The sequence below is a fragment of the Malania oleifera genome, chromosome 12, assembly GCF_029873635.1.
Source record: "Malania oleifera isolate guangnan ecotype guangnan chromosome 12, ASM2987363v1, whole genome shotgun sequence".
Classification (NCBI taxonomy): Eukaryota; Viridiplantae; Streptophyta; class Magnoliopsida; order Santalales; family Ximeniaceae; genus Malania; species Malania oleifera.
In genome coordinates, this window is record NC_080428.1 from 84,541,747 (window position 1) to 84,566,491 (window position 24,745).

General features: G+C 35.3%; 2 protein-coding genes across 3 annotated transcripts in view; one reads left to right on the forward strand and one right to left on the reverse strand.

Moving 5' to 3' along the window:
- Window positions 1–1,078: 1,078 nt before the first annotated feature.
- LOC131144787 (large ribosomal subunit protein eL20z-like) lies at window positions 1,079–21,029 on the reverse strand. 2 transcript variants are annotated; one of them, XM_058093646.1, is made up of 4 exons: window positions 20,438–21,029; window positions 17,752–17,827; window positions 10,860–10,974; window positions 1,079–1,425 (listed from the first exon to the last, which is right to left on the reverse strand). In XM_058093646.1, the coding sequence occupies exons 1-4, from the start codon at window positions 20,637–20,639 to the stop codon at window positions 1,366–1,368; spliced, it is 453 nt and encodes a 150-aa protein (XP_057949629.1). In that variant the 5' UTR covers window positions 20,640–21,029; the 3' UTR covers window positions 1,079–1,365. The 2 variants fall into 2 exon arrangements, with proteins under 2 accessions (XP_057949629.1, XP_057949630.1); XM_058093647.1 differs by lacking the exon at window positions 10,860–10,974 and having other exon boundaries at window positions 20,438–21,027.
- A 2,923-nt stretch (window positions 21,030–23,952) lies between these two features.
- Window positions 23,953–24,745, forward strand: part of LOC131144788 (C2 domain-containing protein At1g53590-like) — a 41,090-nt gene continuing 40,297 nt past the window's right edge. Inside the window, exons 1-3 of the mRNA XM_058093649.1 lie at window positions 23,953–24,122; window positions 24,206–24,270; window positions 24,505–24,678. Of these exons, the coding sequence (XP_057949632.1) occupies window positions 24,553–24,678 (126 nt within the window). The 5' untranslated portion in view covers window positions 23,953–24,122; window positions 24,206–24,270; window positions 24,505–24,552. The remainder of the gene's footprint in view (window positions 24,123–24,205; window positions 24,271–24,504; window positions 24,679–24,745) is intronic.

Here is a 24,745-nt window from a genome sequence, read left to right on the forward strand (position 1 = left end):
ATAATTTGAATTTAAACCTAAGGATCCACCTTAATCCAAAACATAATACCTTCCATTGGAACAAAGTTTAACCATTAAAATTGTTGTGCTAATATTGGCACATCAAAATAATATTACCCATATACAACACAATTCATGACAATATTTTTAGGAATTATAATCTAGCTTATTTTTACATTAAGTCAGATTAAGTGAGATGAATATCACTCATATGGTCAAATGAAAATTTTGAGATTTGAGAACTAATTAGGTTTAGAATTTAGACTTATTGGGACGGGCCTACAATTGAGAAAATGAATTGTTTACTTTGAAAAATTGAAATTTTTTTTTTTTTTTTTCATTTTTTAGATAGAACATAAAATAGAAAATAAATCCTAACCGACAACCGTAAAAATCCCTCCAAAAACATTTGTGGAAACATCTAGTTTATGAACCACCTAAACTTCGATGAGTTAGGCTAACTTCGATGGGAATGGAATAACTAGAAAAACTTAACCATACACGAGGGTTTGGTTCATAAAATTTAACATTTTAGTAAAGTTTCAAATAACTAAAATCTTGAATATCTATAATCATATTATCCCCATGCATGGTTTCTTCTTTTGAAATCACCAAATTCTTTCAATATAGAACATAAGGGGCATGGAAATACAAAAGTATCTGTTTTATGAAAATCATTAATTCCAAGGGAATATGAAACTATTATCATGTCAAATTTCAGCCTCAAAAATAATGTGAGAAATAGATGTAATAAACATAATATTCGGAGACATGTCGAAAGATTCATTAACCAAAGATCCCCTAAGCCATGATGCAAACCATTCAATCAACTTACAGGGAAAGGGAAAACAAAAAACAAAAAAATCCACCAAAAAACACGACACATGTATATTAGAACATGTTGATCTAGCCTAACTAGAGGAAGAGAACACAAGTATGAATAAGGGCTTGGTCTGCATCAATTTGCCCAAGGCCTTGACCTTGAGCAACCCAGCCCAACTACCAACCTAATGTAAAATTTGAAATGTAAACTTTATAACATAGTCCAAAAAGTTCTAAAATTTTAGGCACATTCGAGTAGGCAAAATACTACTAGCATTATGCAATGAACAATATCTTCCTTTGTTCCACTCGGAAATGGCACCCGGTGGTAATATACAGCAACATTCAATGAATAATATTACAAACCAGCAAGAAACACCTGGTGGTAATTCACAGAAAAACCATCAAGAACATCATGATTGATTTTGGAAGTCTATAATTCATCCACTCAAATTAATACCCAAAGATCTTTTCAGGACCTAAGGCATAAATACACATCAATTATCCAACCTGTACAACTCCACTACTCCAATACTAGAAGATTCACCACTCATCAGCTCCCTTAGTCGCACCAAGAATAATTGCAAGTGTAGCAAGAACAGCCTGTACACAGTAATATAATAGTATATTTAGATTAAGCATGGGCAAGATGCATGATGAGTTCCATATGCACCTCATGTGCAATAGGAGAACAAAGAATCAATCCAACAATAACAAGAAAATCCGATTCAAGTAGCAAGAGAACACCAAGAGTTCAAAACAAGGACAAAAAACAACCACAAAGCCTTGTAAGTCCCACTAGGTGGGGTCAAAACAAAAGTTATTATATGTGTTAGGGGTTGATAGTATGACCTCGGTTAAATAGGGAGGAGATTCACTTGCCCTCGCCAGGGATTTTTATACTAGATGTTGAATAACTCGGATGATGGCTTGTGTGGTTGTCTTGGTGATTGAATATTAAAACTAGTTCCACATGTCATTGAGTATAAAGGTCGCTGTCTTCATGAATTCATTATTGTTGGAACAAATATTTCATGCCTATCATGGCTTTCGAAAACCTCTCGCGTGTTCATGACAATTAAATTGAATGCGTGTTATTGGACGACTCTGCCGAGGGTGTGCCTCAATGAGTGCTGCACGGCCCATTAATTGGGTTGAAATTGGCAGTCCGTGACAGATGGTATCAGAGCATGGTTTGTGTGAGCCCGATAGGCATGAACACTGTGAGTTGGAAAATGAGAATTTAAAAATTTTGTAAAATAGAACAATGTGGAGGCATGTAAGGCAAGGGATGACTCGAGAAAATTGATTTTGAAAATACAATTGTGGAACTAGAAAAAGTCACTCCATGTATGAAAATCCCTGGTATGGAGTAGTTGTAAGCCTCGAGAATAGGTTGAAATACATTGAGGGCGTGATGCCATCTCCCATCTCGTGAAGACGAAAGACAAACGGAGCTTGCGGTATTCGAAGGAGGATTGGGCAGTTGGAAACTTAGCGAGGGCATGATGCCATTCATTGTCCCAAAGGGGCAGTGCCAATAGAGATTGAGACCTCCTTACGGGAAGTAGACCAATAGAGCTTGAGGTCTGCCAAAGAGTATTGAGTTGTCGCCTTGAATAGGCTGAATTATATCGCCAGTGTGATGCCATCCATGGTCCCAAAGGGTAAAGCCAATAGAACTTGAGGCCTCCCTGCGAGAAACAAACCAATAGAGCTTGAGGTCTATTTGAGAATATTGAGCTCTTGGAAGCCTTGAATAAACTGAAAGACATTAAGGTCGAATGCAATCTAGAATCCCATGGGTTTGTGCCAATAGAGATTGAGGCCACCCTACGAAATTTAATTAAGATCGTTGCTATATTGCGCATACAGAGTATGGGAGGAGAATCCATTACAATTTGATGGGTAAGTGAGCAGAGGACCTCTAGTAAGACTATAGAGAGAAGGTAATGGTTCACACCAAGCACACAGGAAAGTAGGCAAGATGCCACCCAAAAGTGCAAAAGGGAAGGCAATGTGAATGCTGCACGCTCTGTAAGTCAACATGGTAAAGAAAGGGTAATGGTTCACGCCAAGCGCCTGAGAAAGTAGGTAGGGTGTCACACCAAGCGCAAAAAGGTTGGTAGGGTAAATGATGCATGCTTCGGTTGGTATGGCAGAGATAGGATAATGGTTCCCGCCAAGTACCTAGGAAAATAGACAGGGTGACACGCCATATGCGCGAAAAGGAGTAGGCAGGGTGAACGCTACACGCTCTGACCAAGTTAAGATAGATAATTGCAAGCCTCTGATGACTTGGACGATGATTTGATGCAAGATTCAATAGATTTCAATACCCAAAAGACAACCAACTGGAATGGATGAGTCATATACCATTTTCATTTGCCGATCCTTAACTGTTTGTTGTCGTAGTTATCTTACACAATCAATGAGTCCTATCCTTTTTCAGTTCTTTACCAATCAGTTGTAGTAGTTACTTCGCACAGTGGGTGGAGTCGTATCCCTTCTCAGTTCTTTACAAGTCGGTGGTTGTATTTCTTTTATACCGAGGATGAGTTGTATAGAGTCAAGATAAAATATGTAGGGTATAACCTGATAGACATGTAGTCAATGATGAAGGTCATCAATAACAAGAGTGAGTAGTCTTCTTACAAATACATCGACGAGGTCGTCGATAGAGTGAGTGGGGGAAAATGTTAGGGGTTGATAGTATGACCTCAGTAAAATGGGGAGGAGGGATGTCTTCACTTGCCCTTTGTGATACCCCATGGATGAAAGACTTAAAATGATTAGATGTTACTACCCATATCAACAAAATGCACCTTTCTTTTCGAGAGCTTTCCCATAAGAACTCCATAGTTAAGCGTGTTTGGTTTGGAGCAATCTTGGTATGGGTGATCACCTGGGAAGTTTTCTCAGGAAGTGTGTGAGTGAGGACAAAACACACTGAAAAAGACAAGTGTTGGTTTGTGGGGCCAGTCATTAGTCTGATAAGGCCCGCCCCCTGTTGTCTTGTCTGGTCCAGGTGAAGGAGGAGAGACGCAGTGCTCCCTGACAGACTCAGGTTGGGGCGTTACACCCTCGCCAAGGATTTTTATACTGGATGTTAAATAACTCGGATGATGGCTTGTGTGGTTGTCTTGGTGATTGAATATAACAACTAGTTCCACATGTCATTGAGTATGAAGGTCGCTTGTCTTCATGAATTCATTATTGTTGGAACTGATATTTCATGCCTATGATGGCTTTTGGAAACCTCTCGCGTGTTCATGACAGCTGGATTGAATGTGTTATTGGCTGACTTTGTCGAGGGTGTGCCTCGATGAGTGCCGCGCGGCCCGTTAAGTGGGTTGAAATTGGCGGTCCGTGACAATATGCTTAATCAGAATTTGGGCTGGGACATTGTCAGCCCCTTGATCTTTGACATGGTCAAGGCATGTGGACAACAATGCCATATGCCAAGGCAGCATCAAGAGACAGCCTGTCATGCACTATCTTGTGGGTTTGGATTACTAACTATGCTGCTTCAGCAATGCTTCCATGATGTGTGGATGGTCAACACACTACCATGTACGATGAATATATTATGTGGCTATGTGGACATGTGTGGATGGTGGCAAGATTGGAGGAAGCCTATACACAATGGCACATTAATATGACCTGTAGGCATGTATCATGCCAAACACATGGGCAGTTAGTTGACATTTTGACCAACAGAGCAGTTTCTTGCCAGTTCTATACGATGGCTGATTAACACTCTCTTGGTTTGACAAGATTTCATGGCCTTCCAACACCAGACAGTATTCCAGCCATTTAGCAACAATTAAAGTGGTTTAGTGCCTTGTTGGCACAGCCGGGCGCGTCCAGCATAGCCAAGGAAATTGGGGTTGTCAGCTGTCTAAAAGAGACATCTTGCATGCATGAAATACCATGATATTCACGTGTGAGAGTTCATGCATGCACATAGAGAGTGTTTCCATTGTAAAACAACAACAACAATAACAAGACTCAAGTTCCACTAGGTGGGTCAGCACTATGAATCTTTTCAGTCAATTCACACGACCCAGGGCATCTTCCTCAGCTAGCTTAAGAGCTATTAGATCCTTTCTCATTACCTCATTCCACGTTATTTTAGATCTACCTCTACTCCTACTACCTTTGTCTTAAGAAAATATTGAAGGTAGGTGGATGTTACTCATGTGCATGCTTTGGTCTATCTCATTACTCAATGAATTTGATTGTGGGAAGATTAGCTGAAACAAGTAGGACTTGGTGTCATCATAGTGGAGAAAAATTCAAGGGAAATCTAAGCCGTGCGACACCTACTCTAGTAACAAAAGGTTCAGCTTCTGTCCAACACATTTAAGTTACATCTCAAATCTGTCACGCCAGAACTTATGTTACATTTATCGTTTCCAAACTAAGAACAAATTTTTCATAACTAAATCTGATGCAGTAATCTATAAATCAAGGATGGTATCTAAAACAAACTCCCAAGGAAAAAGGGGGAAATAAAAAGAGTATCTAAAATCACATCATCCACATGCTTTTGCAAGAAAAACCATTCTTCTAGATAGGGAAATTCCTGAAGTCAAGATGTCATCCTCTCTTTCCAGTAAAGTTTCTTAACTGATTTCAGCCTCAATCACTCAAATAATTTCTCATCATTATTAACTTTTTCTGTGGTCCAACATTTCAGTCCCAAACATCTCCCTCCTTCACAGATAAACTCTTCAACATCTCAATTCATTTGTCTGATGAATTCCACATGTTTTGCCCAAGTTCATCTTGTATGCTGGACTATTAGGCAATTAAGAGTATGATATACAATCAATTATATGTTATACACACATCTATTGGAAGGTCTGGGCACAGTTTGAGGACTACAAAATAGCATCTTAGTGGCTTCCAAAGGAACTGTAAAAGCACAAGAAAATGTCTACATCTTTCTTTGCACAAGGGAAGCACATCTTGAATCTTGAATCATATATTCAAGTTTTAACATAAAGAATGTCTACCTTACAAGAATCATAATACTGTAGGTTGATCAATAAGCGCTGGAAAAATAAGAAACTCAAATCTTATTTATGAAAAGCACCTTGTAGAAATGAGAATGTAGTTTGATTGGAAACTTGTACTACTTAGCAATAGCGGTAGATACAACAGAAATACAATCACGATCAACAATTAGCTCAGGAGCTTGGTTTCCAGAAGGAACCTATATTTAGAAGATAGAAGTGCATTAGAATTCTTCTTCCTTTTTCAGAGACAGCTATGACATGCCTGGTAAAGGAAAGAATTAAAGCAGTCACATCTTTTCCTCCAAAATATTATAGGTTCCACTACCAAAAGCATTATCCCCATCCTCCTGTATCTGTAATTTCTATTGATTCTCATCCTTCTCATCATTTGCTTTAATCACCACAAATAATCCTCCATGCAAAACAGTAGCCCAAGTAGGCGGCAGTGGCAACAATTGGGTCTCTCATTCACTCAAGAAGCATTCAACGATCAAGTTGCTACATAATTCAAAGAAACCAAAGAATTCAACTCACTGGTTTATATTAAACCTTCCTCCAAAATTCCTTCTTATGAGGATGGACCATAAGCATAGTGTCACGCTGGCTACAATAACATATACTTGATGGATAACGCTATCAAAAAGTAAAAGTTTAGAATAATCCACCAACAATCAGTCAGCTAAAAGTGAGGATCACTCATTGTGTCAATTGGACAAGGACTGAAAAATAAAAAGCTTAAAAAATAGGAAGATTGGTTTATCAAGACAGATTAAAATCATTAAAGGTCACACATGAAGCCAAATAAATAACTAAACCAGGAAGCAAGTGATGGCCGAGTACACAATCCAACCATGAAAGAAAAATAAGATGTGGCCACGATTAAACCAGACACAGCCAACCAATCACGCTGTAAATTCGAAAAAGAAATCCCTTTGAAACATCCTGGTGCAAAAAGCCCACAAGGAAGCCAAATACTGAATCCTATCCCCCAAGGCTTTAGAAGGCATCCTCTTCCCCATAAAAACACAGGTATTCTGCTCCAACCAAAACCCCACAAAACTGCAAAACCATAAAAATACTACTTAAATAATATACAATCTTGCAAAAAATTTAAACCTGCAACGTAAGGCACATAGCTTGTCTTGATTGGACATCATCAATCAGTTAGACACAACAAGATACACAAACAATATAGTTGGAATTTCAACCTCTAACTGACTGATCTCTTTGTTTTGACAAGCAAGGAAAAAATAACAGATGGTACAAAAAAGAGAGGGTAAATACCAAGAAAGAGAATCAACAAATCTGTAGCAACCTGAACATCTAAAAATGTTGCCCACTACCAAAAATTGAATCTCAAGCCACTTAAGACATTTTCTCTCCCTCAGACACCCTTCTATTTCTTTCCCTCCAAATTCCAACAATCCTTAGGGAATCAAAGAAAGAATTTTCTTATTATCTGCACAAGCTGAATGCTGCTTCAAGCCGACACTTCTTTCTTCATAGATCCTGCAGCTACCCAAGAAATTGCACAATGAAAAAGGCAATCACCAATGCTTTTCTTGTCCAAGGACTACGTGAAAACAAGCATTCCAGTAATTCAGCTACCGTTTTGCAAAGCAAGCATCTGTTCACCATAACTTTGCCCTTCCTTCAAAGATTTTCAATAGTGAAAATCCACTCCAAGTAGCTTTTCTAGCGAAAAAAGCAACCCCCATAGATCATAGTCCAATAATGAAAAACCTCACCTTGAAGCATTCCTCTATAGACTCCTTCCACCTTACACTATTGTCTCTTCTACATATTCAATGCCACAGTATAAAAGCCACAGAAATTTGGAAGGATCTCCAACTCCCTTTATAGAGCACTCCACTCAAAAGAGGCATCTCAAGACCTCCCCTTCCAAAAATTAGAAAATAAAAATGGATGAACAAATAAATAAATAAATGATGCACACAAAGAGTTTACCATGGGATCCCTGTCCTTAGCAAACAGGAGCACACACCATTGCTGATTGACAGAGGTCTGTGACAAACAACACACACCATTGTTGACAATCACTTCTCACCACTGACATAAGACCCAGCACAAGCTGCTGCCAAAACCCAATTTCACTTGTTTTGAAGAAGAAAATAGCGAAGAAAACCTACCCTCACAAGAAGAAGCACAAAACTATGAACCAACCATCAACTTTCAACCTCAATCCTTGCCACCAGCATTGGGACAACCACAGGCTGATGCCAGAACCCTATCTCACATACAGCCGATCTCACATGAAGAATGAGCTTTTAAAAGATCCAAACCAACAGATCAATTAAGTCAAATGGAACCTCTTGAGTCAAATAGGACCAAACTGGTCCACTAGGACCAGATCAAAGCTTGAAGAGGCTATATACTAAACTAGAATCCAACGCAGCCACACCAAAAAGATTAAAGCCACAAAGGACTACCTTGGTCTCATTGCCCATAAAGTAGCTTAGATGTAAAAAATGGAAGGAACGAGCAGAAAAGCAAATCTATGAATTGACCACCCATGTATCTTCTCTCAATTTTGAAGTTATTTATCAAAATTAAAATTATTCCCAAGTTTGATCAGAAATTTGATGCCCGAGCCCAAGATTTCTACCTTTGATCATTACTGATTGGCTAGAAAACAAAAGAGAGTTGCAGACCTTGATGTTCCTTCGAGAAGCCCAAATAACACTTGTGCCGATAATAATATATATACCTACCATTCCTTTGTCTATAGAAGCATCTAGCAAAACGAAGTATGGAGTTTAGGTCTATTTGCCAGATTTTACAGAAGACGGAGATCCAAATATGTTATTTGATTAGCTCCATAAAAGCAAAAATATCTTTACCCATCTAGGTGACTAAGAGAAGGTTGGTGTTGCAGTTATTTGTTTTGACGTCTTGCACTTACCTGGTGGCATAGGCTTGTTCACCAGTGGCGATTTTGAAGGCAAGCTTCCAACTGCCAAGACGAATCTTACAAGGCATATGACAATCAATTATGAGCAAGAGATGTACTTCGAGTTGCGTGCATTAGCTAAACATGATAAAAATGTTGACACATACTGCTTTAGTTTCACAAATTGGTAGCTCAATGTTTTTTACTGAGGATGAACAACAACATACTATTCAGTACACTGGGCATCTTCGCTATGGATTGCATATTAAGTTGCAGTTTCACAACTTTAATTCAATATATCAAGCCACAGTCTTTGCTTGGCTACAGGGACCAAGGAGTAATTGAATAAATATTGGAAGACTACTTTTATCAATTCCACATGAGCTATCCCTAGCCCCCCACCAAACCACCTCATTCAAAGCATGTTGAACCCTGTCTGATTAACTGCTTTAAATGTGGGCGAAAGAGGCACTCTTATTGCAATTGTCGAAGCTTGTGTTGCGTAATGAAGATTTCTGGAGATGAGAGAGGCAAGCTTAAGACAGGCAAGAGTTCTACTCATGACTGTTAATCTACTTGATTGTTCCAGGTATGATGATGGAGAGAGTAGTGTTAGCTAGTGTGCTTTCACTTTAACTCAAGGTCGAGTTCTTTTTTCAATTGGGGAGATTGATTTTTTGTAATGTTAGGTAGTGTGCATGTTCACTTTAACTTGAGGTGAAGGTTTTTTTTTTTCCAATTGAGAAGATTGATATTTTTTTATTTAGGTATTTTATTGGGACTGCATCTTTCTATTTTTAGGAAAGAAGCATTTAAGTTTATTTAAGTTTCTAAAAGTATTTTCGATCTGTCCAAGCATTGTAAGCCTATAAGGGTGCGTCTGTTTCAGGCTTTCAGCAGCTAAGGTTTACTAGACTAGAATAATGGCCAGAATAATCATTTTAAATGTCAAAATACTCTTAATGAAAAAGAACATATAACCAAAAAAAGGGGAAAAAAAAAAATACGGCAGGTCTTTTATTGCTCAGCCAATTCTAGCCCATGGAGAGGGACCAGCTAACTTTATACTATGAAATGGGCTTGGGCTAATACCCTTTCTCTTGACCAGCCCTATCACACGCCTTTGTTGCACCAAACATAGGCTGAGGGTGTCTAGCCTAGCCAAGTCAACAAAACAAACACACACTAAAAGGCCTCCTAAGCATTCATTTTAGCTAGTCAGTTGCAATTATTTTGTATTGGACATTAGCCCTGCATCACTAGTATACCAGAAATCTTTATTGATAGTTCTATCATTTTTTTCTCTGGGTCCAAAACTACAAGATTACTACTCAAGCCAGCAAAAAAATCCCTGCTCTCATGAAATTGACCAAAGCCTATCAACACATCAATCCTCACCATTTCCCCATTCACTGGAGGAAATCCATAATGATCCAATCCCAGAGCCTTACTACAAATACAATCATTAATTACCAAGGGCAATTCCTTCCTTATCAAATGGTTCACAAGGCAACAAGCCATCTCAACCCCAATGCAATCAAAAACATGCCCTCAAACAAAGGTCCCCTATCATTTGTTCCAAATATTAAAAACATCCAATCTCAGGGTTTTATCAAAATTACAACCATTTATTGCCAAGATAATTCCCTCCTCATCAAACGGCTCCCAAGCCAACATGCCATCTCATCCCCAATGCAATCAGAAGCCACGCCCTCTAACAAAGGCATATCCTATTTCCAGGTAAAAACCTTCTTATAAATTAGTTCCCATTGTATACTTAATTCTAGTTAACAAGTTGACAGTATCTAATTTGACACACACAAAGTTTCACAACACAGCACATCACATGTTAACAGTCACTTTGTGTAAGCAACATCAGGCAACCAAGGGAACCAGTACCAAGGCTTGCCCATGGGTATACCGAATACACATGGTAAATAAAACAAAATAAAAAGAAATGAAATGACCTTATGGCTATTTTCAAAAACTTTAAAATAAACATACACAATTGTTAAAAAATATTCACCAAAAAATGCTAAAAAGAAATAAGCACAACCTTCATCAAGTTAAATATGAAAAAATCATAGGTATCAATTACTCACAGCAACTGTGCAAGCAATATATCCTGGTTTCTCTCGGTAATCAATTCTGGCACAAATTAGGACAATTGCACCAATGTACCAGGGGATAGCAGCAAGGAAAAAACCAATAATAAACCTTCAAAATCCAGAAAATTTGTTACTAACAAATAAATGAATCATCAGGAATTCATCAAAATCATAATGAATCAAACTCAATGCTGAAAAATTAAAAGATGGAAAAATGTGCCAAGCATGGAAGATAATACCTTCGACAGTTTCCCTCATACACCCACACACGTGTCTGCATGTGTGTATATATAGGCAAGATTGTAATTTTATTAGGTAATTTTATAAGTGTTTGGTATGAGGGATTTTACTTTCTAGCCTTTGTCAAAATTTTTTGGGATATGTAAGAGTTAAATCTAGTTTTATTTGTAGAAATTTATATTTTCTATAATATTCTATTTTATTGAGCAAGGACACTTTCTTTGGTTTCAAGTCAGACCAGGCAATCAAGCTTTCAATAATCAAATATTAATCAAACCCCTCTCTCCAAAAAGTATTTAATAATCCTCAAGGATTAGTGTCGGCATAAATCTTGATGTGGAGATGAGCATTTGAAGTTTCTCACTCGCTTCCCTAAAGGATGTAGCATTGAGGAAATGGTAGGATGGGTTGGGGGATAACAAGCATGGTATCTAAAACTTGGCCATTATTGTTGTATAGTTACATAGTATTGTTTACACAACAGTATCAATACCTCCCAGTTCTGTTACTAGACAATATATTGAGGCAGTTTGATTCACATCTGTAATGGCTGTTCCAAACCAGTATGGTTCATCTGATGTTATTTCAAGTCACTAACCCCGCTGTGACTTTCTTGAAAGAGCTTTTCGACTTATTATTGTTTTTTTTTCCTGTGGGGGGGGGGGTGTTGGGTTTTGAGCTTTAAAGCATTTTTTTAAAGGAATTTATCAAGAGAATATAGAAAGGAGAACAAGAACTTCCCCAAAAATAATGAATAATTTACAAGAAACCCACTCCCCAATCCCTTCACAAACAATTAAAAGAAGTACTCCAAAAAGCAATAAAAACTAAACTTCAATGAGAGGATAGGAAAACCACTTAATCCCAAAGCAAATATCATGGTATAACATTATTCATGAAATTTTTATGATTCTTTTTACTTCCACGGAACCCAAATGGCAGTAAAAAAAATTAAATTAAAATTACAACAATGTCACAAAACCTGCCTCTTCTTGCTTGTGCCAGAACCCTTTTACCATACAACTAATAAAATCACCCACATTTACTAGATTCAAACCATACCTTCCTAACCATACCATAAAACTCACACCAAATCTGTGCAACCACTTGACAATCACAAAACATGTGATCAATAATCTCTTTAGCAGCAGAACAGATTAAAAAAATGTCTGGACTGGGTGCTTCTTCAGGTCTTCTTATGTACAACAAACCAGCAGCATTAACCATGCAGAGGACCAGAGTCCAATGAATACCACAATTTTAGAAGGAATCTTTGCCTTGCAAATTGTTTTCTATAATGAAAAAAAAAAAGATACAAACGAGATTTTTCAACAAATGTAACAAAAAAAAATTATAGGAGAAATTATAAATTCTCAAACCCTAACATCAGGTCTATGATGACCAACAAAGGAACAAAGAGAATCCATCAAATTAACCAGTTCATTAAGTTCTCTCTAATTGAGATTCTCAAAAACTAAATGAAAATATGCAAGAAGGAACTCTCCCTTCATACAATATTTATAAAAAAAATAAAAAAATAAAAAAAATAGAATCGAAGTATTGTGAAGATTTCACCAAAACATGAGGAAATGACGTAGAAAACAAACATCCCAAACTCCATTCTTCCTGAAAACAAGTAGAAGGGGCCATCTCCAACTTTATACCAAGTAAGTGGAAAAGAAAAAACGTGGAGCCTGATAAATAAACAACCAAGGACTCGCATAAGTAGCATAAATGCCCTCTAGCATCCAAATTATTGTGCTGAAGACCATATTTTTAAACCTGTGACACAGGGAATTCATTTCTAAAGCAAACCCCCAAAACATATTCACCATATAAAGTGACTACGAGTCAAAAATCGCAATGCAGCAGTGGGTGGTGAGCATTCATATTGACTATCATGAGGTCTTTTCTTATAGCAGGTACAGTCATAGGTTTGAACATTCTCCTGGACCTATCAATACTTTCCATCTCTTGCAAGAAACTTTAAGCAAGAAAGGAAGATTGTAACCTCGCAATTTATATAAATATATATATATATATATAATGAATTTTGATTAAGAAGAAATGAAGTACAGAAATAGAGAATAAGAATTCCTTGGAACCGAAGAATACCAACCAATCAACCAAAACCAAGCCTTAAGTCCCACTAGGTGGGGTCGGCTATATGAATCCTTTTCCGCCAATTTATGCGATCATGGACCATTTCTTTTGACAGTCAGGGATATTAAATCCTTACTCACTATCTCCTCCCAAGTTATTTAGGTCTATCCCTACACCTTCTACTACCCTCCACAGTAACTAACACTCTTCCTCACTGGTGCACTATGTGGCCTACATTGCAAGTGTCCATACCATCTAAGTCGTCCCTCCCTTATCTTGTCTTCCATAGGAGCTACACCTAACTTACCGCAAATATTTTCATTCCTTGATTTATCTTTCAATGTCATACCACTCATCCATCTAAGCATCCTCATCTCGGCAACTTTTACTTTTTTGATATTATGTTTCTTCGTCGCCCAACATTCCGATCCATATAACATAGCTGGTCTTATAACTGTCCTATAAAACTTCCCTTTCAATTTTAAGGGTATCCTACAATCACAGAGCACACTTGAAGCACTTCTTCATTTTACCCAACCTGCTTTAATTCTATGCATTACATCATCTTCAATTTCTCCTTTAGCTTGCATAATAGATCTAAGATATCGAAATCTACAAGTGCTATTTATTTCTTCATCATCAAGTTTAACTTCGCTTACAATATTCCTCCTATCATTACTAAAACTACATTTCATATATTCTATCTTATTTCTACTTATCCTAAAGCCTCTAAATTCCAAAATTTCTCTTCCTCATTCTAACTCAACCTCTACTTCATCCCTAATTTCATCAATTAATACAATATCATCTGCAAACAACATACACCATGGAACCTCCTTTTGAATACTCTTAGTCAATTGGTCCACCACTAAAGCAAAAAAATAAGGAGTCAAAGCAGATCCTTGATGTACACCTATGGTAATTGGAAGTTCTCTAGTCTCTCCATCTATAATCCTTACACTAGTCATTACTCCATCGTACATATCCTTAATGACATCATCATACCTACTACATACACCCTTTTTTTTCTAATACCCACCATAGAACTTCCCTAGGTATCTAATCATATGCTTTCTCAAGGTCAATAAATATCATGTGCAAGTCCCTCTTCTCCTCCCTAAACTTTTCCATTGATCTTCTTAAAAGATTTATAGCTTTTGTGGTAGATCTCCCAGGCAAAAACCAAATTGATTTTCTGAGACCTTCGTCTCTAACCTTAATCTTTGTTCAAATACCCTTTCCCATAGTTTCATTGTATGACTCATAAATTTAATTTCACGATAGTTATTACAATTTTGAATATCTCCTTTATTTTTGTATATAGGTATTAAAGTACTTTTCCTCCATTCATCTGACATTTTCTTAGTTTTTATAATTGCATTAAATAAATTAGTTAACCATATAATTCCGTTATCACCTAAGCATTTCCAAACTTCAATTGAGTGGTTAAATGGTCCCATGTTTACCATTTTTCATCTTTTTTAGTGCAAACTTAACTTCATTAACTCTAATTTTGTGAATAAATCTCATATTTTTAGTCTTCTCCTCATTTGACAATTCTAAGTTTAAGCCTTCTATTTGGTTTTCATTAAACAAATTACTAAAGTAACTTCGTTATCTTTCTTTAATGTCTACATCCTTAACCAAGACAATATCATCCTCATTTTTTACACATTTTACATTTCTAAAGTCCTTACTCTTCCTTTCTCTAACTTTAACAAGTTTAAATATATCTCTTTCCCCTTCTTTTGTATCCAATCTATCATACAAACTATTAAATAATTTGTATTTAGCTTCACTAAGGGTCTTTTTTGCATCTTTTCTTGTCTCCTTATACTTTTCAAAGTTATCCTTGTTTCTACATTTTTGCCATGTTTTATACCAAATTCTTTTGTCTTTATGGCTTTTTGTACATCTTTATCCCACCACCAACTTTCTTTGCTATTCGAGAATCTTTCCCTTGATTCACCTAAAATCTCTTTTGCTATTTTTTTAATAGAGTTAACTAATCTACTCCAAAGAGTATTTGTATCTATCCCATCCTCTATAGTCCAATCCCCATCTTTGATCATTTTATCTTTAAATTTTATTATATTCTCTCATTTTAGGTTCTACCACCTAGTTCTCTTACACTGATTTATTTTATTCTTTTACTTCCATTTTTTAATACATATATCTAACAATAAGACTTTATGTTGTGTGGTTAGGCTTTCACCTGAATAACTTTACAATCATTGCATGATAAATTATCTACCCTCCTAGTTAAAAAAAATAAAAAATCTATTTGACTTCTATTTTGTCCACTTTTAAAGGTTATTAAGTGATCTTCTCTCTTCTTAAAGCAAGTAGTCATTATACTAAAATCATATGACATAGCGAAGTCTAAGATCATCTCCCTAGGCTCATTTTTGTCTCATATCCATATCCTTTATGTATTCTCTCATAATATTTATTATCACTTCCAACGTGTCCATTCAGATCTCCTCCTATAAATATTTTCTTAGACTTTGGTATGCCTTGTATAATACTATCCATATCTTCCCAAAATTATCTCTTAATATTTTCTACTAAGCCGACTTGAGGAGCATAAGCATTAATGATATTTATTATCTCTCATCCTAATACCATCTTGATTTTTAAAATTATATCCCTTACTATATTTACATCAACAACGCTATCTTTTAAGTTTTTGTCTATAATAATTCCTACTTCATTCTCATATTTTTCTTTTCCAGTGTACCAAAGTTTAAATCCTGATTTATCAATTTATCTAACTTTCTCCCCCACCCACTAACAAGAAGCAAAAATAAAATTAATTAAATCAAAATAACACAAGTTAGCTTCCGCTATTTCAAGGGTTTGTTGTTCTACTTGTGTATGAGTATCTCTATCATTCTCCACATCATTTACAAAAACAGCTCTCTCATTATTGCCTATTCTAGCAAAACCACTCATCAAAAGCCATAATTAACCATCAGTCAGTTGGACATTCTCAAAATGCCTAATCTACAACTATAAGAGTCGGGGTGTGATTTGGTAATATGCCAATTTGGTCACTGTATTATGTCACACACACACAGTGCAATGCAACCTAATCTCAAGTGCAATGGCCAAGGGCGCATGGCTGTGATGTTGAAAAACTTCTTTTCCTTTTTCTTCTTCTTTTATGTAATTGAGCATCACCAAACTAATTTAAAACTTAAAGACCATCCGCCATTTCCCCTACTTTATCAATCATAATTAAAAAATAGCGCCTTTACAACTGTCCATGTTACTGTTCACAGCCTCAAAAATTCAATTGTCTTGTAGTCATAAGTTGTCTCCTTTAACTTTTTCCCTCTCGCAGACGCTAAATCCTTTTTTCCACCACCAAAGAACTTAAAATCTCCAATCTTTTCTAAACCATAAGTCAAACAAATAAATACTGTAAAAAGAATGCTTAAATTGATAGTAATGTACAACATAAGATCCACTTATATAGACATCCTCACACTTTTTTGTTTTTAACAAGTAAATACATAAACATTAAAAAAATCTGCTAAGGTGATTCAAATCCTGGTTTCTGATCAGGATAAGCGCCACTAGGCCCAAACCCCTAGCTCATAGATGCTCTCACCATTAGTCAATTACTATGAAAATTAAGGAAGTAATTTCAAGAATTGCAGTAAAATCCCCTTTCCATAGTAGTCTATCCTGCTAGAATACAAAAAGATTCCACATGCAGTGAAATATATCTTTCTCACTTGCTCTGTCTATCCTCATCAACCCCATCTACTCACATCTTTCTGCCCCTATCTAAATAACCTAACCCCATCATGGAATAATATATGATCTGCATATGGGCTACACAAAAATATTTCAAAATCCACCAAAGGTGAATTTTGGAATTTATTTTCAGTTCAGTTCAGTCAGTCAAAATTTCTAAAATCAAACATTATTGTGCAAATGTCAGTAATATTTGATTCGTTTGGAATAAGATTCAGTATTTGGCTTCTTCATGGGCTGTTTCTGCTGGTTGTTTCAAGGGATTATGACTTCAAGATGTTCAGCGTGATTGGTCTGCTGTTTTGTATTAATTGTTTTTTTTTTCTACTTCAATTTTTCTGTTTTTTTCTCTTCTTTTGGAGCACTCCATATTCTCCTGTATTGTGTATTCTTTCTCTATTAATATTCTTCTTATTTTTTAATAAAAAAATAATAGAAGAATATGATAGTTTACACACACAAAAAAAATAAAGCAAATATCAATGCAAAAAAAATTATGAATCCGTAACAAGGAATAATCATTTCCAAATTTTACCATGGGAATGTCTATTCCATTCCTATTCCACTGAAATAGCATAAACTTTTGCGTGGGTGACTTTTTTCTAAATTATTACATCTCATGATCCTCGTAGAATTTTTACAAACGTTCTCATAGTATTTCATCTTATTCCTAAGAATAGGTATAACATAAACCAAATGTAACCATAATATTTGAATATATGGATTTAAAAATCATCTAATAAATACTGAAACAAAGAATACAATTATGATAACTTACAAGAACCATCCAACGCCTAGACCACAGCAAGCAAGGCGGCGCTCCCTTACAGGTCGGCCTTCAGCAACTGCATAACCTGGAACACCAATAAGGACAGACAAAACAAAACTGTACGCCTTTTACATCGAAACAAGATGAGGAAAAAACAATGTCTAGAAATGAAGATTAATGATTATGCGTCAAAAGTGCGTAATTAGGAATTTAAAATTATTAATTAAAGATCATAACTATAATTAAATGCTTAGTTGTGTTCGATATTTCAACATTGAGCTCGTTTGGAATAATTACCCTACTTTTGCCGTAAATTTACGGATATTCATTTTTTATTATTGCAGGATATTTATTGGAAATTAAGGAACCGGACCATGCATGTGTGCATGAAGCCATGTATAGCCAGGAAATCGAACATATCAAATGCAAGTGCATGCATGAGATGGGGGTTTGTATTAAAGAGCTTGGGCCATGTACAAGAGCCGTGTGCGTGTGTGAATGAACCCGGGAGCCAAGCAATTTACATGGATCATGCATGAGGAGTGTTTGGAAGGAAATTTTAGACCCATCAAAAAGCTAAATGAAGGCAGCCCGTGAAGGTGGGGCTTCATCAAGGGAGCTGGCCGTGCTGGGCTTGAATCAAAATACAAGATGGGCTGGAACCTAAGCAAAGCAATTGAAGACATAAAAAACAAAGAGGTGGGCCGGGTCCATTGATGTGACCCGACCATGCATATCTAAAGGAAGAGGCCGTGTTGTGTGTGAAGGAATGAGGGCGCTGGGAGAGTCATTGAGGCGCTGGGGGAATTCTTGGAGGGTTCACGGCTGGGGCTGCTGCAAGGCAGCGGACTGGAGGGCAAGAAAGGAAGGGAAAAGAAAAGTAAGGGGAGAAAAGTCAAAAAGGTGGGGCTAGTTTTAGGCGAGGGTTGTTGTAGGGTTTCTTTAGGTTGTTTTTTAGAGGTTTTGGAGGGGGCTCTCCTGGGGTTTTTGTGCGGCAGAAAAGAGAACACAGCAGCCATAGCTGCTGTGTTGGGGCTCTCTCATGGCCTCTCCTCAATCTCTCCATTCTCTCATTCTCCATTCTCTCTCTCTTTCTCTCTCTTTGCTTATTTAATTTTTTACTTTATTGTTAATTTAAAATTACATTGTCAAGCTTATTTTTTTAGCACTCGCATATTTAGTTATTTAACTTTTTGTGCCTCGTTTTCCATAGTTGTTATTTCAGCACTTATTTAATGTTTGGTTTGAAGTTAATATTTGTTGAGAGCATTTGTGTTCTTGTCATTGTTGAGTAGGGAATTAATTTGGGTTACACCATTATTGAGTTTTATTTCGCTTAAGGTATTGTGTAGAGTTATCATTGTGTTGGGAGTATTTTATTGTTGCAATGAGTTATTGTGGAATTAGTTTGATCCGAAAATTTTGGATTGCAAGCATGAGTGGCTAAGTTTTATAACTTGGGTTGGGGGTCAGTGTCGGTTGCTTTCCATGGTTTACTAGTTTTTCCTACGATATTATTGTTAAACTTTTATTTGGCTACAACCGAAAATTGAAAGCATCATTGATAAATAGTTGACTCTTATTTTATATTTTGTTGTTGCCGTTAGGCACATCAAAACCTTGATTTAATTTAGGATTTTCTTCAATTAATTTTTACATGAAATTTGGTTGATACTTAATGAGAGTTTTTATTTTCTTCCGTTTGGATGTAGCAAATTTACCCGAGCTTTAGTATGAAAATTTCATCTTATTAATGTCTTGATTGGATTAACAAGAAGAAGAGTAAGACCTAGGGAATTAGTAAACGGTGGAAGCAAAAAGATGTTGAACCCGTAACCCAAGTGTTTGGTAAATTATTTCAGTTAATCTGTTTAGTTTTGACTGCGTTATTAGATTTATATTTTTGAAAACTTGACAAAATTTCAATCTCATTTTGATAGTTTACTCAAGCATTTCCTACTTTGCTTACTGTTTTCAAAAACATAAAGAACAAAAAAAATTTCACACCACATTTTACAGTAACAAGTTTTTACTAAACTTTCACAAATACTTTGATACTCAGTGGTTCTTGTGGAATACGATCCTAGACTCATCCTTGATACAACTTGACATTTCTGCACTTGGAAGCACAACTCAGAACGAGTCAATTAAGTCGAATTATGATTAATCATATCATTAAATTCAAACTACATTCTTGCCTGGTAGATAATTACGAAAAAGAAAAACTTACAAGAAAACAAACTTGGACACAAGTATTACATTCTTTTTTATATAATAGAGAATAAACATATTAACAACGAAACGAATAGCTCGAGTACTTTCTAATAGTTCGCAATTCTCTACAAAGCATTTCAATCGAAATCCCTCATAGAATTCCCATGCATCAGAATCCCAATGCAATTAGAACAAAATCCATCAAATTTGCAAAACCAAATTTGACTCCCGTGATTTAACAAGCCTACAACCTTTTTAAGTGCTTTTGATGTTTAAGTGAAGACGAACTAAATGTCCCGGGTTGCTACTAAATTTAACAGTGACAACAACAATCAAACAGCTCTCTTGCATGCGAAAGTAATCCAATGAAGTTTGGAGGTCAAAAATAATGCGTGAATGGCCTGACAATCGTGAGCATACTGTATTTATTAACGCAGCTCTCTGCACAAGTAACTCTGTAGAGCGAGAGAGGGATCGATACCTGTAACGGTCTGATAGCCGGGAGCATAATACGGAGGATGCGATGGAGGATAAGCCGATGATTCAGCAGCTCCGGGCGGTGGAACCGGCTGGGGGAAGCCGATTGCAGGCGGCGAATAGGTGGCGACGCCTTGAAAAGTCCCGTAGTGCGGCTGCTGTTGATTATCGCCGGCGGCGACTCTGCTCTTGCCTTCTTCGCTCATCTTCGAACCCGCGCAAGACAGAAGTGTAGGGTTTCCGAGGTTCCACACTTCCACTGGCTGATGAACTGATTGCAGCTAGATCAGGGATTGATTTCGGAAAAATGAGATAAGTCAACGTCGTGTCCGATGGGCGAATCTTCTACACATGGGCGATCGCTCCAAGATGTGCACTGAAATCCGAAAGTCCTAATCGGGACCGTAAACGTGGCAAGAAGCATTTACGGCTTTCTTTAGGTAAAGGGAGTAAACTTAATAAAGTTTCCGTGCGAATTCGATATTCAATCCAAACTCGAAGAAAGGCTTGCATGTCATTGCTCCCTCAGCTAAAAGATTTTGTCGCCTAAGCAACTTTGTTCCGCATAAAGAATTCAAATTTTAATTTGAACATATGAAGGAAATGTTAGGGTAAATACGAATAAATTGTTTTAGCCTAAACAAAAAAAAAAAAAAGTTGTTTAAATGTGTAAATAATTTTTCTTTTTAATTTTAACATAATACGAAGAAATTTTCAAAGATTCGTTTAGTTATGAAAAATATTTTTTTTATTTTTACTTTAAAAAAATTTATAAAAAGTATAACTTATTTTTTAGTTATTCAAAGTTCATATTACAAAATATAGACAATAATTTTTTTAAATTTTAATTTTTAAATTTTAAAATAATCACAAAAAAAATTTATTTTCTAATTTTTTAGATTTTACATGAGGTAATATTTGAAATCATGGATTTTGGGGCCTAAATTTATATTTAGGTGAATTTAGAATAAACGTTATACATATATCATACATTAAAGTCTAAAATTTAAATTTGGTGCTCTCATATGCGAAATAAAAGTTAGAAATTTAGTAAAATAATAAAAAAATACTTTCCAACTTTTTTATATAAATTTTAAAAATATAGAAAAAAAGGTGATATTTTTGTAATTATTTAAAAAATATAAATAAAATTTAAAATTATTTTCATAAACAAATTGTGCGAAAACTATTTATTTTTACTCATTTATTCCATAAAAATGTTATAAAAAATAAAATTTGGCTAACTTTTTCTTGTAACTTTTTAGAAAACAAAATTTTTTTTTCCCCAAAACTAAATTGGCCCTAAGAGTGTTGGTGATGTACACTGCAAGAATATTCTTTATTACCAAAGTCATAAAAAATAGATAGTATCAAAAAACAAGAAAAATTAAGATCGGTTAGTACCAGTTTCTTAATCATTTTCTTGTTCATACTAACAAATTTTCAAAATGGATTTAAAGGCATTCATTTAAAAAAATAAGCCAAAAGATGATAAAAAAATATTAAGAACTTATGAAATGATTTTATTACAAATTAAGGTAGGACGTAATCATACTTGCAAAAAAAAATCATGATCAAACAAACTTCGCTAGAATGATTATATCCGGTGACCAACATTTCCTCTAAGCTCATATTGCCTCTTGGATTGACGTTTTCCTTGATGGTCACTTGGACAAATTAAGTTTTGTAAAAGATATACAATAATTTTTAGGAATTGTGAATTATTACTATTGTTAGTAATAATAAATGATATTATTATACCAAATCTTTGTAATGTCTTAAATGCAGTATATTATGATTATTGATGCAAGAATATTATTTATTACCAAAAGTTGTAAGAATTGGATATTACCAAAAAATGAAAAAATTTAAGATCAGTTACTGCCAGCTTCTTAATCATTTTCTTGTAAATGATAGTTCTCTCTATCGTAGAAATATTTTTTATACCAACAATTTTTAAATTTGATTTATAGACAAGATTTTAGCAGCTTGGCAGTGTAGGTTTCTTGTAATAAGTTCTTTGACTTTTACTTTTTCAGTTTTTGATTTTATTTATGTCAAAACTTTCTTCCGAAAATTTTGACTCAAGAGCATTAATTGTTTCTTCTTTGGTTATTGTATTGATTTTAAAGTTTGAAGTTTGACTAACCAATTCATCAATTCTTTTGATAAGTAATTCATTTTGTTTGTCAAAGTTAAAATTCTTAAAATTATGATCAACTATGTTAAATTTAATTGGTTCTTCAAGTATTTCTTTTGATTTACTTGATTCACCTTTTTCATAAGTACTATTAATTTTTATCTCAACAAACTTTCAAGTTGTTTTTCAATCCTTGTTGATTGGGTAGCTATTGATCTTAACATTTGATTTGTATAATTATTTTGACTAATTAACTTATCAACTTCACCTTTACCTTTTGATTCTTTAAAGGGTGAGGCTAAGATTTCGTTTTTTTTTTGTAATGAAACCCGATTGAGTTCTCTGGAGGATGAATTGATTTGACAAAATAATTATCAGTAGTTTTACAATTTTTAACAGGATTTTGAATTACATTAATCGTTTGTCTATCTTTGACAAATTTAAAGAAAGGAATATTTTCTTTTATCTGTTCCATCTTTTGAATTAATTCTGCCTTAATTTGTTCTCTTTCTGTATGATTATATTTTTTGAAAAATAACTTTCTGTTTTTCTTATTAAGTTCATGATAATAGTCTCTTTTAATCATTTCCATATTTGGTTTGAATTCTTTATTGATAATCATAACATTCTTCCTTTGACTTTCTTCATAAAGATTTTCTCTTTGTTATTCTGTTAAAATTTATGATTCAATTGAAGAACTTGAGTCAGGAATTTTTTGATAATATCCTTAAGTTATTTCAGGTGCAAAATCAACTCCATTTAACTTAAGATTTGTTTGATTTGGTTCAACATAAGTGTAAAGGCTTGAAATATTTTTTCTTCCTAAATCGATTGGTTGTCTAGAAGTCTGTCATAAGCTGTGACTTCTTGTGAGTAAGGGTTGAAAGTTGATTTTAACATTTCCTTCTTGACGTGGGACTAGCGAATCAACGGGAATGCGAAGGGTGAAGGTTGGGAGTGGGGAGAAAACCTCTCATCTTTGGGCATAAAGACTTTAATCCTTCATTATTTTTTGCCATAATTAAATATTTGTATATATTATTATAATGTATAAAATTTATTAAATAATTATGGATAGCACTTAATAAATTAAGAGTTATGAATTAGGCAAATTTTTTTTAGAAAAATGCATAGTTCGATTTTTTGGATTCAATTTTTGTGTATAATCGAAATTGGAATCGAAACTGAAAAATTGATTTTTAAAATTAGAAAACCGAAACTGAAAAATGGAACGGTACTGTTAAACAGTTCGGTCCAATTTTCAGTAATTTTTGTACACGGGACTCGCACGTGCACGTTGGATCATACCATCCAATCGGAGGAGCAAAATAAATGTCTACTTGTATTGGAAGTTGACATTAAACGTGTCTCCCAACCATCGGTCACAGTACGCACCTCAGAAAGATAAAACTGTACCCACACCTCTGCGTTCTTCCATCTCTCTGTTTTTTCTCTCGCGCTCGCTGCTTGTACACCCTTATTTCGCCGGCAAGTCTCCGATTCGTCGCGCGAAGGTTTCGTCTTTGTAATACAGATCGCGAATCCGAACGTGATAACTCCAACTCTTCACATGCATTTTTCTACTGCCGTTCAATTTAAAATTTCAACAGCGTTTTATTGATTCATTTATAGTTGCGCGCATAAACTACGGCGGTGAATGCGAGGGAGTGTTGTACGGACTATATTTGGGATTGAAGGTGATATTCAATGATTTAATTTCTGAGTTTTGGTGAGGGATCTTTGAAATGCGTTGAAAATCAGTTGTTTGATTGGCTGTGTTTTCTGTTGCAGAATTATGGCTATTTATTTATTTATTTTTTTTGATTTGAAAGCGTATTGCGGAGTGTTTTTGTTCGAAAAAGATTTTTTGATGCGTGGAAGGTGGTTTTTTATTTTTGGTCCTTCTAATTGAGAAAGGTTGACATACGCAGGAAGAAGTTGAAGTGGATGTTTATGAGCTTCATAGGGAAGAAAAAGCGATGTCTATAACGGAGGTTTCGATCATACATCATATTGGCATTGTGCTTGCCTTGCTTTGGTTGTTGTCGTCGTTTAATTGTTGCCACCCAGTTGCCTACTTCATGTCTTTGATCTATCTCTACAACGTATGTATTGCTTTTGTTTCCTGATCTCGTTTGACCTTGTTTGGTTGCTGAGAAAATAAAGAGGGAT

Excerpts from the sequence above, each read along its gene's own strand:
- LOC131144787 (XM_058093646.1), bottom strand. The coding sequence starts at position 20,639 with ATGAGCGAAGAAGGCAAGAGCAGAGTCGCCGCCGGCGATAATCAACAG. Across the intron at positions 17,828-20,437 it reads CGGCTATCAGACCGTTACAG|GTTATGCAGTTGCTGAAGGC; the intron begins GTATCGATCCCT and ends TTGGTGTTCCAG. Across the intron at positions 10,975-17,751 it reads CTAGGCGTTGGATGGTTCTT|GTTTATTATTGGTTTTTTCC; the intron begins GTAAGTTATCAT and ends TGGATTTTGAAG.